Source organism: Hyaena hyaena, unplaced genomic scaffold, assembly GCF_003009895.1.
Source record: "Hyaena hyaena isolate Hyena2069 unplaced genomic scaffold, ASM300989v1 scaffold_681, whole genome shotgun sequence".
Lineage (NCBI taxonomy): Eukaryota > Metazoa > Chordata > Mammalia > Carnivora > Hyaenidae > Hyaena > Hyaena hyaena.
This window is the reverse complement of record NW_024081307.1, coordinates 548,308-563,996: the sequence shown is the minus strand read 5'-3', so window position 1 is coordinate 563,996 and position 15,689 is coordinate 548,308. Positions and strand designations below refer to the sequence as shown.

The 15,689-nt window shown below is 44.1% G+C and overlaps 1 protein-coding gene across 1 annotated transcript in view; it reads left to right on the top strand.

The window, feature by feature from the left end:
• The first annotated feature begins 242 nt into the window (after positions 1–242).
• Positions 243–15,689, top strand: part of GPM6A (glycoprotein M6A) — a 374,663-nt gene continuing 359,216 nt past the window's right edge. The window contains exon 1 of the mRNA XM_039217223.1: positions 243–428. Within this exon, the coding sequence (XP_039073154.1) occupies positions 425–428 (4 nt within the window). The 5' untranslated portion in view covers positions 243–424. The remainder of the gene's footprint in view (positions 429–15,689) is intronic.

The following is a 15,689-nucleotide window of genomic DNA, read 5'->3' as shown; positions in this document are numbered from 1 at the left end:
GATCTGTGTCTTCTGGAATGATCCTTCCCTAGCCTGCACGTTGGGTGGCTAGTTTTGGCCGCAGGGGCTGCGCGGGGGGTGGGGTGGGGAGGCGACGCGTGTGTCTGCGGGGTGTACTTAACGTTTGGGGGGGGAGGCGTCTGCACGTGGCTGGCGGCCGCGCGAAAGGGGGCGGGGTGGGGGGCGCGGGGAGGCGAGCGCGCGCGGAGGCCGGGCAGTAGCCATTAGCCCGAGGAGGCAGGTGGGGAGCGGGAGGGGTCCGCGCGTCCTCCGCGGTTCCGGGAGCCCCGAGACCCGCTCGGCCCGCAGGGGTGAGGCCGCACTCGCCGCGGCGCCGGGGGCCGAGGAGCGGCCAGAAGAACTTGCAGGCGCGCGCTCGCCCGGGGACGCCGGTGCGGGGCCGCGGGGCAGCGGACGCCGGGCCATGGGTGAGTGCGCGGGCGGGGGCGCGGCGCCCTGCGCGGGGCGTCGGGGGAGGGGAGGCCGGGGGAGGGGGGCACTGGGTGCGGGGACGGCCTCCGCTCCGCGTCTGGACTTCAGTCTTGGGGACGCGGCGGCTCGGGGTGGGGGTGTGCGGGGGGGAGGCGCGCGGGGAGCCGCAGCCCGGGGGCGCCGGGGTTGCGGGGAGCCCCCGGGGCGCACGTGTCCCCGCGCTGCCGCCTGCCCTGCGGGGAGCCAGTGGAGTTGGGGCGCGACCGACGCAAACTTCGCACAACTTCCCTGGGCTCAGGCTCCCGTCCGGGCGCTGCTGGCGCCGGGCGAGGTCGGGGTCACCCCTCGTCCCCTCTCAGCCGAGCGCCGCCTTTGCACCGAAGGTCTCCCCCGGAGGCTGAGGGCGGATCCTCCCCCGCAGCGCCGCGGGCCGCGCGGCCGGGTCGAGGGGGCGTCCGGACCCGCGCGGGTCCCCGCGCTGTGCACTGCGCGCCGCGCCGCTGAGTTCCTGCACAGGGTCCGCTCCTCCCGAGTTGGGCGGCCGGGAGCGGCCCCAGGAACGCGGTCGGGTGGGGCGGAGGGGTCGGGACAGCCCGGTGCGACCCAGCCCGTCCCCGCCGGGCGCGGGGAGCTGGGTCCCACGGGGAGAGGTCTCCGAAGAGCGAGGGAGGGGTCGGGGAGGAGGAGCGTCCCGGACGCGCTGTGCTCGGCTGGGGGCACCCAGCGTGGGGCGGGGCAGCGGGCCCCGGTTACTGATTAGCGACCCACCGGCCACTCGGGGTGACCCGTCTACGCCAGCGCTCTCGCTGCGCGCCCCTCCCCCAACCTCTCCCTTGTCCTTTGTTGTAAAGGATTCCCCCCCCCCCCCAGAGTAAAGGAGGCTTTGGGATAGACGTGCTCGGGTTGAAATTCCTAAGTTCCCACAGGCTCAAGGGTTACGGGGTGCTTTGACTGCTAATCGGTGCAGCTTATAGACGCCGGCCAATTTAGGAGAAAGGAAAAGAAAGAAGGCTCAGGACGTTTTTTGCCTGTGAATGTTAATTGTGGTCGAGACATTCATAGTCTCTTCTTGCTTGACCCGGAAGTCTTAGAAAGACCCATTTTCAGGGCCTTTGAAAAATAAAGCGGTGTTGCAAGTGGGCTCCAGAATGAACTTGCTTTTAAAAGCTTTCTGAAATTGGAGGAATATTTCCAAGTCAAGAAGGAAAGATAAAACACTTTCCCAAGTGAGGCAGAAAGTATTTCAGGCTTGGTCTTCCTTCCCGTCTTCATCGTATATGGGAATATAAATTCTTGTTAGAATAACCCGTGGAGATGAAAAGCTCTCAAAAATGGAAAGTCAAAAGAATCGACTTAATGCAATTTATTCATTTACCCTACTGCAAGCGCTAAGATGCTGTTTGTATCCAGTGTAAAATCTCTAGAAGGAATGAAATTGTTTACTTTGTAACCTTAAGCTTGAATGGGCCATCTACTCAAGGGTAAGGCACCCTTAATATTGAAGTTAGTTGTTTCTCTACCTTGTATTTGGATACTAGCATGAAAACAGTTGGTCCTGGATTTTACTTCAATGCCCTTGGATAAATTAGGCTTGATCCCACATGTGAGAAGGTGTTATTATCGAAGGAAAGGAGCTAGAGCTAACACCTGAGCCCTGAGGCCAGTCCTGAGCTTCACTCTAACCCTTCCGAGTTCTCTTTCCTACCTGTGATCTGACAGATGCCTAAAATTTGTCTCCGCCTCCTTCGGCCAGGAATGCATTACAGTTTTCTTACTGAAGTTGAGGTCACAAAAAATTCCTGTTGATGTCAGATGGCTAGTAAGACAGCGGGTCGAGGAGGCAAGTGAGAACCGAGGGGTCAGGCAGTAGAGAACAAGCGTGTAGCAATGGAGAGTGTGGTCAAGATCCCAAGACTCAGGACAATGACCTAGACTCGTCGTCCAGAAATAAGAAGAGCCACCAAACAGATGGGGGTCGATGCGAGACAGAAGAGAGGAAATGTGTTCAGAAACTCCAGAGAGAACACTTGGTCACTTAAGATCATCTTTCTCCTCTTTTAACTTGTGAAAAACACAGAACATTCGTTAGAGTTTCTTTTATTTGTGGTAGCAGGGGGTGAGGGCCCTGGAGTCCACATTGCTAGGAGGAAGGGGGGAAACAGTGGAAGAGAATGCATCGCCGTGCCAGCAAGCCCGATCCATCCTTTTCTGGTGTCATGGCAACTGAAATTCATCATTTATAGAAGGAAGGTGGTGCTTTGGGAGTGAATATAGCAATCAATTCTTGTTTGACTCAGGAGAAGAAATCCATACTCTAGCTTTGTAGAAGTATGAGAGTAATTGGTTAATCAAATACTCTGAATAATTTATAGTTATATCTATAATGCACAAGGCTAATTCTCAAAAAAAAAAAAAAAAAGGAAGGTTATTTGCAAAGTAGGCAAATTGACATTTTGGCACCTCTTCCTTCTTTCCTCGGTGATGCCTTCAGCTTGTCTAGTTATGCAACAGGTTTTCCCCTCTGCCCTCAAATGTTACTCTACAGAAAGGATATGATGAGGTGTTTCATACGAAAAAAATGCGGGGCTAACTTTTGGCCAAGAGCATTTGCCTTTTAGCTGCAAGGCTAACTTTGACCTGTAAGCTCTCTAATGGTGGAGTTTCAGGCTCCAGGAATATTTTTATTTTATTTTTTATATAATTTTTTTAATGTTTATTTCTAGGGGAGAGAGAGACAGCGTGAGCAGGGGAGGGTCAGAGAGAGAGGGAGTCACAGACTGAAACAGGCTCCAGGCTCCGAGCCGGCAGTCAGCACAGAGCCCGACGCGGGGCTCGAACCCACGAACCGCGAGATCATGACCTACGCGAAAGTCGGACGCTTAACCGACTAAGCCACCCAGGTGCCCCTCCAGGAATATTTTTAATTTCTCTTCTAACTATATCACCTACTGCTCTTTGTTTTATTTATTTAAAAATGATGGATGTTATTTACTTCCACGGGTTATTGGGGGAGGCTTCATGAGGGGAGTGGTATTGAAGTGGGTATGGGACATGAAAGGGTTTGGTAAGGGAAGAGTGTTCTAGATAGACAATGGGCCCCTTTTCAAAGCAGGAAGGAAAACAGTTTTGGGGAACAGTAAGACACAGAGCTGAGCTGACAGGATGGGCTTGATTTTGGAGAGCCTTCCAAAGTAACCCGAGGAATTCAGAATTTATACAATAGGACATAGGGAGTCACGGAAGGTTTTTGAGCACAGAAGAATGACAATGAAGTTAGTGCTTAGAGGAGATGAATTGATCAGTGTTGTTTAAGACAAAGGATAAATTGGAGCGAATAGACCCAGAAGAGAGACCTAGTTGTGAAAGTAGTCCTGAAATGATATGCCATGTGTCTAGACCAGGCATAGAGGAATGGTGGCAACAGTGGAAATGGGGAAAAAAATTAGGTGAAAGATCTATCTAATGAGAAAGCTGTAAAAATAGTCCATTGAGTCAGAGCAAGAAAAGTGAATAATCTCTCCCTGGAGATGTGAAACCTTGAAAATTGGGAATGTAGTGGGTCCCTTGACAATATTTAAAGGATTAACCAGATGCTTTATTTTCCGGATGCTTTGGACAGAAAATTAATTTCATTTTTGGAATGTTAATGAAGAGGCGATAGCTAGACACCAAAACACAAATGTTTAGTATGTTGGAAATGCATAATGAGAATTTAGCAGAGCACAGGACAAGAAGGGAAATAAAAATTTGAGGGTTCCTAACCTCTAGCGAACGTTAAACCCATACAATGAATTACCTGTTGGAATGTGAGAATATAAGGTGTGCTGGTTGGGGGGTAGGAAAAGAAAAGATAAATGCTTGCAGAGAGAGGAACATAAAGCACATAAAATGTACTAAATGCCCTAAAATTAGAACAGTGAAATGTTCCATCTTTAACATTCAGCGTTAGATCTAGGAGTCTATAAGTTTTGATGAGAAGAATCTCAGGAGGAAATATTTTGCTCTCATTCAGTTCTGGTAAACGTGGAATTGGTTAAGGATCTGTAAAATTATTTGCAAATTTAGGCAAGGACTAATGAGACATGGTATTGTCTTAAACTCATACTAGTTTTAGGAAAAATATGACCCTCTACGGGCAGTTATGAATAGGGTGTAAAGAGCCCAGATTTGAAGCAGGAGAAACAGAAGATAATCCTTTATGTCTTTGGGTGAGTCATTTAAATCTTGGGGATTCTGTTTTCCCTTTTGTGTGATGAGAGCATTGGGCAAGGTTCTGTAAATTTCTGTAGCTCAGATCTTGATTCAGTAACAGGAAAAAACATGCAAAGAAGATAAGGTTGAGCTGTTTCCATTAAGCAAATTAAGAATATTTTAATGATGCTAGGCTACTAGATAAAACTTTTAAGGACCATTTGGCCTCTAGTATGTTATTCTCCTTGGAAAATTATAAAAGTCCGATGTCTGAACCTGAACAGAGAAAGACAAACTAACGTTCTGGTTATCTTGGCTGCATAACAACTATCCCCAAAACTGGTGAGTTAAAACAACAGTTTATTATTAATCTCTCATGGTTCTGTGGGCTGTCTGCAGAGCAGCTCGAGTCAGGTGCCTTTGCAGTCCAGCATCTGCTGGGGATACAGGCAGCTGAAGATGTGACTGGGCAGGTTGTTTGTGGTAGCTCCCACATAGCGGCATCGCCACTAGCCGTTGGCTGAGAGTTCAGTTGGGGCAGCCTCCAAGGGACTTGGGTTTTTCACAAAATGGCGGCTGGATTCCCACAGGCAGTTTCTTGGATTCCCACAGGCAGTTTCTTGTTCCAAGACACCAGGGCGGAAGCTACCAGGATTTTTATGACCCAGAACATCCTACGTCTCACTACGTTACTTCTGCTGCCTTCTGTTGGTCAGAATAATCATGGGTAACCGTATTCAAGGGGAGGGGTACTAGATCCCTCCTTGTGACTTGGGGAGCAACGTAGTCTACAAGGAGCGAAAAAGAATTGCAGGAGCTAACTACTACTTGATCTCATTTCTACAAGAGGCGCCTTATAAGTGTGCTTCACCGTAGAGACATCTTCAGGTTTGCAAGTGAAAAAATTTGATGTACACTTTCTGAAACACATATGATAAAAGGCTGCATCTTTAATTAGAAATATGCAGAAATCTAGACAGTCCCGCCAAAATTTCACAGCAGAATGTTTGAGTGTGGAAATTCATGCTGGGTGCAGATGTGTTAGGAGGCTGCTGGGATTAGCTCTACACAAAATAAGATCAGCTCGTCATTCTTATTTCACTTTAAATGGGGAGCTTCTGGAGTAATTGTGAATTGCTATTTATTTCACTTAGATCAAGTTTTTGTCGTAAATTGGAATGTAGGGCAAATAAATCCTTTATTGGACGTTCTCTCATCATGATGAACTAAGCGCTTTGTGGCGAACTGGTCAGAAGCTTGCTTCAGTTTTCACAAACATATTAATTATACACGACACATAATGTGAGTTGGAAGGGTGTTGACTAAAAATAAGTATAGGCTTAAATATTCTGATTTTTGGAACATATGTTTCTAAAACGTGTAAGATTCAATTTAACATAACTTTAAATTCTCATCATTTTTTAAAAAATTTATCGAGAGAGAGAGAGAGAGAGAGATGGAGGGAGAGAGGCATAGAAAGAGGGAGAGAGAGAATCCCAAGCAGGCTGTGCGCTGTCAGCACGGAGCCTGACGAGGGGCTTAATCCCGTGATTGAGGGGATCATGACCTGCACTGAAACCAAGAGTCGGATGCTTAACTGACCCGGGTGCCCCTCATTTTATCATTTTTAACTGGAGAGGTCAGAATTGTTATTTCTGATGTCCCCCCAAAATCTTTCTCCTGGACAGTTGAAAAATAAGAATTAGGATGAATGAAATGGGTTTAAACTCAAAGAAGGAATTAGTTTCACTCAGAAACTTAGCGGCCTTAAAAAAGAATTAGATTCTGCCTTTCAACTTGATTGACTTGGAGTCCTGTTTTCAGTCCTTTGACCAGGGATGGAGGATGGATACCGTGAAGCCATGTACTTCATGCACACCGCACGACACAGCAAACAAACCTGGCCACATCTCGCCAAGAGTTAAAGGCTTGACCTAAGTAACCAATATAGTCAGAATAATGCATGAGGGGTCCAAAGGTAATATGACGTGCAGTTAAAACCAGTTCTTCTTTAGTTTGTCAAGATCGCCTGTCGGAATAGTCACTCACTATGTCCTGCATAATGTGTAAGATCCATCAAAACTGTGTGATAGCAAAAGAAGTATCGCTTGCTGTTTCTACAAAATTTCTTGTTCCACGACGTCTAGTTTTATTGTCTCGTTAGAATGACTTGGGGACTATGTTAAATACCAGTTCCTGGGTCCCCACTGCCAGGATTCAGGTGGAGAAGGTGTGGGCTTGAGGAGTGTGCTGGCAGTTGTAACGGGCAGTGTAGCCAGTTTTGAGGCAGGGAGCCTGGGGCAGGCTTTGAGACATAACCAATCCAGACGCCTGCCTGTCCCCGCCTCAAGCCAGCTGAGCTCCCGTTGCACGTGTGACTCCTTTACTCGAATCTCTGGTACATTACATTTTATGCCAATCCAGTTTCTACCCCCTAAAAAAGGTTACCGCGAGCTCCATTTTAGGAGTGCTGTTACCTTGCTGTTTCTTTGTTGATCTTATTAGGTCTCTCTAGTTCCTTTCTGTCCCTTTTCCCCCATTTATTCCGGAGCCTTATTATGGGTGATGCTCTCCAGAAATTACTGAAACGCTACCCCCCCCGAAGACTGTTTACGATTTCCAGCCTCATGGCTTCAAGTATTTGCGTGTACCTAACCCCTGAATCGGTATCGCCTCACCCAGCTGCCCCCTCCTTCCACCCGGCCGTGTCTCTACTCCCTCAACCTCAGTATGTTCAAGACGGAATTAATTCATCCTTCCTGGACAGCTGGTTCTCTCTTATCCCCTCTTTCCCGTTTCTTGATGACTCCGGAATACACCTGGCCCCTCACCTCTCTTACCATCCGCGTTCAGCTTGCTTTCATTCAGCCCCCGCCCCAACTCTGATGCTCTTGCCTATGCGAGTTCCCACCTGTTGCATACATTTTTTTTCCCTGATCAAACTAATTCCGTCTACCCACCCTTAGCTTTTTCTTACCCCCAGCTATGTGACCATGCTTGGTCTCGCTCTTTGCAAGGCCCTTTCTGTTTCTCCGTGGAAATGTACCACTTTATTGCCTGGCTTACCTTCACTGGCACAACTTAAATGTATTTCCTGCATGAAGAATATCCATGGTGCGCCCAGCTCTTTTTCCCGAAGCACGGGGCACATACTAGTGAGGCGCAAAGTGTTTTTATTTTACGGAATTAACAGACACGGTATTCAATATGTGCCATGCACTGTTTTAAGTGTTTTTTGTTTAGTTGTTTTTAAGCAGTAAATATACTTTATTTAAAAAGAGGGCATTGGTATAATTTACATGGAGCTCTTATACATCATTTATTTGTTATTTTCTTTTTTTAACATAATTTGTTGTCAATTTGATTTATTATTAAGAGATAAAATATTTGGTAACCCCAGTCATCTGAAACATGCTTATATTATTGGCCTTTAACCTCTGTGTTTTAAGTGTTTTTGCGTACTTAGTGATCAGTCTTCGTAAGAATTCTATTGTGTAATTATTACTCTCTTTTTCATTTTTACACGGAGGTGTAAATAATTTGTCCAAGGTAACTGAAGTAGCAGGTGGCAGACAGGGAATGTGAACTCAGGCAGCCCGTGCTCCCAAACACTGTGTTACACTGTCTTTCCATTTCAGGTGGTCACGGCATTAAATAAGATAGAATGTTACGGTGATAAAATTATCCTCATCTCCATTTTCTTTCAATTGATTAAATCAGGAATAAATCCTAATCTAGTGCTCTTAGTTTTGTGCATTGCACGGTAATTACCTTAACAGACCTCCCTTATATAACAGGATAAATGCATTCCAGTTTAAATAAACTGAGAGGTAAAGTGATACTCAAGGTAAAAAATGGTCATACAGTTAAAAAGTACCAGTGTTATTTCAGATATTTCCTTTTAGAATAAAGAGAGGGTATGCCCTAGACTTTGGACATTTGGTAATCATTGTTTTGGGATAAGACATATTTATTCTTTATTTATGGTAGGAATTTAAAGTTTTATTGACCATATATTTTACTAAAATTGAAAAATTGTATTTTAACACATGAATTAGGGGCGCCTGGGTGCCACATCTGATTCTTGGTTTTGGCTCAGGTCAGGATCTCGTGAGTTTGAGCCCCGCGTCGGGCTCCATGCTGACAGTGCAGAGCTTACTTGGGATTCTCTCTCTCCCTCTGCCTCTCCCCTGCTCGCTCTCTCTCACAAATAAATAATAAATACACTTAAAAAAACGTGACATAAATGAGAGTACTGATGGTGCTGGTACGGGATAAAGCTTATAATCTGGAGGCAACGTGGTGCTGCTGAAGTAGTTAAAACCTCAATATTTCAATTAATTCTTAACCTGATTCATGGAAGCCACGGAACTTGGCCACTTCTGTCCCTTAACCTTCTGGGCCTCTGGGAATAATACCATCAACATCTATCTTACAGGGATGTTGGTAGGAAAAAAATAATGTATTTGAAAAGAGTCTTGCGTAGAGTACGTGCTCCGCAGCGGTTACAGTGTCAAGCGTCGCTGGGCAACACGGTCGGGACCGTGAAGACGGCGCACGATGCCTGGAGCTGAGGAGACGCTGCATAGACGAAGCCAGCCTTCCCCTGTGCGCTCCGCGTCGCCCCCCCTGCGACGAGAAGACCGAAAACATGAAGGCAGCACAGGTCTGGAAGAATCGCTGCGAGCGGATGAGACAGGGTAATGTCCGGAGGGTCACGGGAGCCCAGTGCGGTGAGGGAAGGGTGACCTCCCGTGTGTGACAGGGGACCAGAGGGATGCTGTTCCTGTTGCTTTAATGGCTTTTTCATTGACATAAGCCTGTTGGAATTAGTGTGTTTTTAGTTAAGACGTGAAGACACAAGCCTGTTCTCATGGAGCAGACTTCAAGGACCAAAAGCAGAACAAGGAAGGAAGAAAGGAAGGGGGAGGGGGGAGGGGGAGGGGCAGAGAAGGGAGAAAGAAGGACACAAAAAACTTGTGATGGGTCCAAGGTTAAGTGAGGGGTTTTATCAGGAAAGAGCTAGAAGAATTGCTTCATGTGTTGACAGCGAGGGGAATGACCTCGGTGGGCGGCACGGACTGAAACGCTGTGGAATGACAGGGACCCTGAGCGATGGATTACAAGACGATTAATAATATGAACTTACTTTATATGACTTAAACATGGTTGAAACAAATTTTTTTAATGTTTATTTTTGAGAGAGAGAGAGAGACAGAGTGTGAGTGGGGGAGGGGCAGAGAGAGCGGGAGGCACAGAATCTGAAGCACCTGCAGGCTCTGAGCTCTCAGCACGGAGCCCGATGCGGGCCTTGAACTCAATAACCATGAGATTGTGACTGAGCCCAAGTCGAACACTTAGCTGACTGACCCACCCAGGCGCCCCCTTAAACATAGTTTTTAAAGTAAAACCTACTATTTTTTCTATAAAAATGTTGGAGGGCATTTGAGGATTTTTAAATTTTTTAATTCTTAAAAAATGTCTTTATTTTTGAGAGGGACTGTGAATGCGGGGAGGGGCAGAGAGAGTGTAGGGGACAGAAGATCTGAAGTGGGCTCTGTGCTGACAGCAGACAGCTGATGTGGGGCTCGAACTCATGAACTGGGAGATCACGCCCTAAGCCAAAGTTGGGCGCTCAACCGACCGAGCCATCCAGGCACCTCAAGGATTTTTATTTAGTTACTTTTCAAATCAAAATACACACATTTTTTCAGCAATATAGTGATTCATCACTTACGTATAACACTCAATGCCCCTCCCAGCCAGTGTCGTCCTTAATGCCCCTCACCTCTTTAGCCCTTCCCCCCACCAAACACCCGGCCCGCAACCCTCAGTTTGTTCTCTGTATTTAAGAGTTTCTCCTTGTTTGTCTCCCTCTCTGTTTTTACATTTTTTTTTGTTTCCCTCATGTTCATCTGTTTTGTATCTTAACTTCCACATATGAGTGAAATCGTATGGGATTTGTCTTTCTCTGGCTGACTTATTTAGTTCAGCATAATACTTTCTAGTCCCGTCCATGTTGTTGCAAATGGCAAGATTTCATCCTTTTTGATCACTGAGTAATATTCCATTGAATATATATACACCACATCTTTATCTAGTCATCAGTCTATGGACATTTGGGCTCTTTCCATACTTTGGCTACTGTCGATAATGCTGCTATAAACTTTGGGGTGCATCTGCCCTTTCGAATCAGCATTTTTGTAGCCTTTGGGTAAATACCGAGTAGTGGAATTGCTGGGTCATAGCGTAGTTCTATTTTTAATTTTTTGAGGAGCCTCCATACTGTTTTTCAGAGTGGCTGCACTAGTTTGCATTCCCACCAGCAGTGCAAAAAGTTCCACTTTCTCCCCATCCTCCCCAACATCTGTTGCCTGGGTTGTTAATGTCAGCCATTCTGACAGGTGTGAGGTGGTATCTCATAGTGGTTTTGATTTGTATTTTCCTGGTGATGAGTGACGTTGAGCATTTTTTCATGTGTCTGTTAGTCATCTGGATGTCTTCTTTGGAAAAGTGTCCGTTTGTATCATTTGCCCTTTTCTTTACTGGGTTATTTGGTTTTTTTGAGTGTTGAGTTTGATAAATTCCAGATTTTTGAGACTAACCCTTTACTGATATGTCATTTGCAAATATCTTCTCCCATTCTGTCAGTCGCCCTTTAGTTTTTCTGATTGTTTCCTTCTCTGTGCAGAAGCTTTTGATCTTGATGAGGTTCCCGTAGTTCATTTTTGCTTTTGTTTCCCTTGCCTCTAGAGACGTGTTGAGTAAGAAGTTGCTGCTGCCAAGTTCAAAGAGGTTGTTGCCTATTTTCTCCTCTCGGATTTTGATGGCTTTTTGTCTTACGTTTAGGTCTTTCATCATTTTGAGTTTATTTTCGTGTCTGGTGTAAGAAAGTGGTCCAGGTTCATTTTTCTGCATGTCGCCGTCCCGTTTTCCCAGCACCATTTGCTGGAGAGACTGTCTTTATTCCACTGGGTATCCTGCTTTGTCAAAGTTAGTCGGCCACATGTTTGTAGGTCCATTTCTGGGTTCTCTGTTCTCTTCCGTTGATCTGAGTGTCTGTGTTTTGTGCCAATACCATACTGTCTTGATGACTACAACTTTGTAATATCTTGTAGTGCAGGATTGTGATGCCTGCAGCTTTTCTCTTCTTTTTCAGGATTGTTTTGGCTATTCAGAGTCTCTTCTGGTTCCAGACAAATTTTATGATTGTTTGTTCTAGCTCTGTGAGGAATGCTGGTGTTCTTTTGATAGGGATTGCATTGAATATATAGACTGCTTTGGGTAGTAATGATATTTTAACAATATCTATTCTTCCATTCCATGAACATAGAATAGTTTTCCATTTGTTGTGTGTGTTCTTTCGTAAGCTTTCTATAGTTTTCGGTGTATAGATTTTTCACCTCTTTGGTTAAGTTTATTCCTAGATATTCGTAGATAAATAGTATCGATTCCTTGATTTCTCTTTCTGCTGCTTCATGATTGGTGTTTAGAAATGCAACCGATCTCTGTATATTTATTTTGTATCCCGTGACTTTGCTGAATTCATGGATCAGTTCTAGCAGGTTTTCCGCTGGAGTCTTTTGAGTTTTCCACCTAGAGTATCATGTCGTCTGTGAAGAGTGCAAGTTTGACTTCCTCTTGCCAACTTGGATGCGTTTTACTTCTTTTTGATTGCTGAGGCTGGGACTTCCAACACTATGTTGAACAACAGTTCAAGGAGTGGACCTCCTTGTGTTCCTGACCTCAGGGAGAAGGCTCTCAGTTTTTCTCCATGAAGGATGATATTGATGGGTCTTCCGTATATGGCCTTTGTGATCTTAAGGTATGATCCTTCTGTCCCTTCTTTTTTGAGCGTTTTATCAGGAAACGATGCTGTATTTTGTCAAACGCTTTTTAAGCATCTGTTGAGAGAATCATGTAGTTCTAATCCTTTCCTTTATTAATACGATGAATCACATTAATTGATTTTTGGATACCGAACCAGCCCTGCAGCCCAGGAATAAATCCCACTTGCTTGTGGTGAATAATTCTTTCAATGTATTGCTGGATCTGACCGGCTAGTATCTGTTAAGAATTTTGCATCCGTATTCATCAGGGAAATTGATACCTAGTTCTCCTTTTTAGTGGTGTCTTTGGTCTGATTTTGGAATCAAGGTAATGCTGGCCCTGAGGATTTTTTTTTTTTTAATGAAAGATTATGCTTCTTGATTGTTTTAAATTGTATAATAATACGTTCAATGAAGATGTGACTCGTTGGTTTTGACCAGCATATTGTGTTCATTTTTCTTGTGTTTCATTTACACAGAACATTTACACCTTTACTACTAAGAGTATATAGATAAATATGTGGTCTATATTCAAACAGTTAAAGGAATTAACAAAGATAAAGCATATTATGGTTAAATATTTATTAGGTCAGAAATCAGGAGAAAATGGTTCTTGTCCCAGCTCAGTTGTTTTTCCTTAGGTGTAGACAGAAGACTTGAGTACAGTAGCCTCTATAGTTCCATGCAGCTGTACATGCTTAAAAGCTGAGGGGGGCCTGGCTGGCTCAGGCAGTAGAGCATGCGGCTCTTCATCTCGGGCTTTTAAATTCTCGCTCCTTTTGTGTGTGGAGATAAAAATTAAAAATTAATAAATAAATGCCTTTAAGCTAATAAACAAACAAGAACGTATACAAACACAGGGCACCGATGCCCACCTCATCGGATTACTAAGGAGGAGGCTTGCATAGCTGTGTGTTTCTCAAAACTGCAAGCAAACCTGTCCTTCTTGTGGTTTCTTTGTGGTTCTAAGGCAGACTTTCTAACAGGAGACTTTTAAGACTTCAACTAGAAGATCTTGGTATTTTTCTTTTTTCACAGCCTTTGAGATTTTTTTATACTTAGCAGATGAAGATAAAGAAACAACTGAAACAAAACGAAGCCCCAAACCCCAGTATTTCCAGGAATTATCTGAGGCTTCATTAGGCTCTGTTGCTCACTTACAAATCCTTATATATTATTATTTATATATGTTATCAACATGTCATTAATTAATATGTAATACACAATATTAATATGTAAAAAGTATATAGTATCTATATATATTATTGAATAATGTATAGTAATTATAGCTGTGTGCTATAATACTATCATTGTATATTATATAATAATTATAATTATAATAACATGTTACTCTTAAGAAACTAGCTGATCTATTTCAACATGTAGGTTTATATTTCTTATGCAGGTAGCACCCTAAACTTTTGAGGTATGTTGTTGCATGTGTGTCTGTATGTGTATGTGGGGAGGGGGGTTCCTGTTTTCTGAATTTTTTAAATTTGTTTCATTTTTGTGTGCGTAAAAGATAATGTTCCAGGAGGTTGGTACAATGACAAACGACCCATTTTGCAGGTCCTGAGAATGGTGTCTTATCCATTGACAGTGTTCTTTGGAGGTAAAAAAAAGTAAATCAATAACAGCCGTGTTTAAATTCTAGTGTATAAGTCCCAAACATTTTTTAAAAAAAAGTCAAGGCATAAAGAAGGAGATTATATCTGAAAATATAAAATAAAATACCAAAATAAAATATAAGTCACTGCTGGCTTATTTTTTCTGGGTGGAGTACCTTGTGTTTGCTGTTGCTTTTACTAAATAAAAATGAATATGTCCACGAGAGGTGTTGAAACGGAATTGTTGTAAAAAACTTTTGAAGAACCGGTGCACAGTCATATATTGACTTTAGTAGACATTTTCTATCATCCAGACAACTCAACTATGGCTTCAGAGAAGTCAGCCATGGGCGTCAGACCTGAAGCCCGGATCATGAATATTGGACGCTAAGGGAGTCCAATTTCTGTTGCAATGTCTCTCCTAAATAGTTCAAAAAGGACAAAAGTTCACAAGGAGATACTGGATACAGGAGACATGTGTGGCAAGATTATCCATTATCGTCCCTGTTTTACATGCTCTTTCCCTTCTAAGAAAGAATTTACAAAGAGTACAGTTCTGTTAATTATATATGAGAGAGTAAATTCATAGGGACAAGCCCCTAGAGAGGAAAAGGCCAGAGCAGCTATTAATATAAGTGCACAACTTGTAAGCAATTTGTTCCTTAGGTATAAGTGAAATAGAGATCACAGTGTTAGTCATTAGTTGCATTCACTTCACAGCAATTACCTCAGTGTTCTTCCCTCTACATGACATGGTAAACATATGGTTTAAATAAACTGAGAGGTAAAGTGATGCTCCACTCAAAATCTTTTAAAAACTTTAAAATACCAACGATGACACAAAACCGATCACATCATATTAAAATCACTGTGGTGGGGGAATCATTGCATCCAGGGCCACCAGTACTTCCATGGTAAGACGGTGCTCTGTAGTATATACCGGACCTTTGCTCAGGAAGTAGACTTCGAGCCTTTCGTCCATTAAAAAAAAAAATGTGGGGCACTTGGGTAGCTCAATCCGTTAGGCTTCCGACTCCTGATTTTGAGTCAGGTCATGATCTCCTAGTCTGTGAGTTTGAGGCCCTCGTGGGCTCCGGCCTGACAAGTTGGAGACTGCTTGGGATTGTCTCTCTCTCCCTGTCTCTCTGCACTCCCCACATGCTCTGTCTCTCTCTCCCTCTCTCTCTCTCTCAATAAATAAAGAGTAACTATGTGAGGTGATGGATGTGTTAATTAACTGAATTGTGGTAATTTCATCTATCATCATGTTGTAAGCTTGAGATATGTACAGTTCTGTTTAGCAAATATTAATAAAGGTGAAAGGTTTTTGAAAATAAGTAACTATATTAAAAAAAGAGTGCTTCTCCCCAAAAAGCAGCCTCTTAAATTTAGTTTACTATTAACATGAGTGAACACACATTTCGTAAGTGTCTGCCACATGCTCACCCTTGTCCTGCACACAGTGACATGGTGAAGGATGTGGAGTAATTCTCACTCTTGGTCCAAAATTACGTCCATGTAGGGGCGCCTGGGTGGCTTAGTCGGTTAAGCGTCCGACTTTCGCTTAGGTCATGATCTCGCGGTTCGTGGGTTCGAGCCCCGCATCGGGCTCTGTGCTGACTGTCAGCTC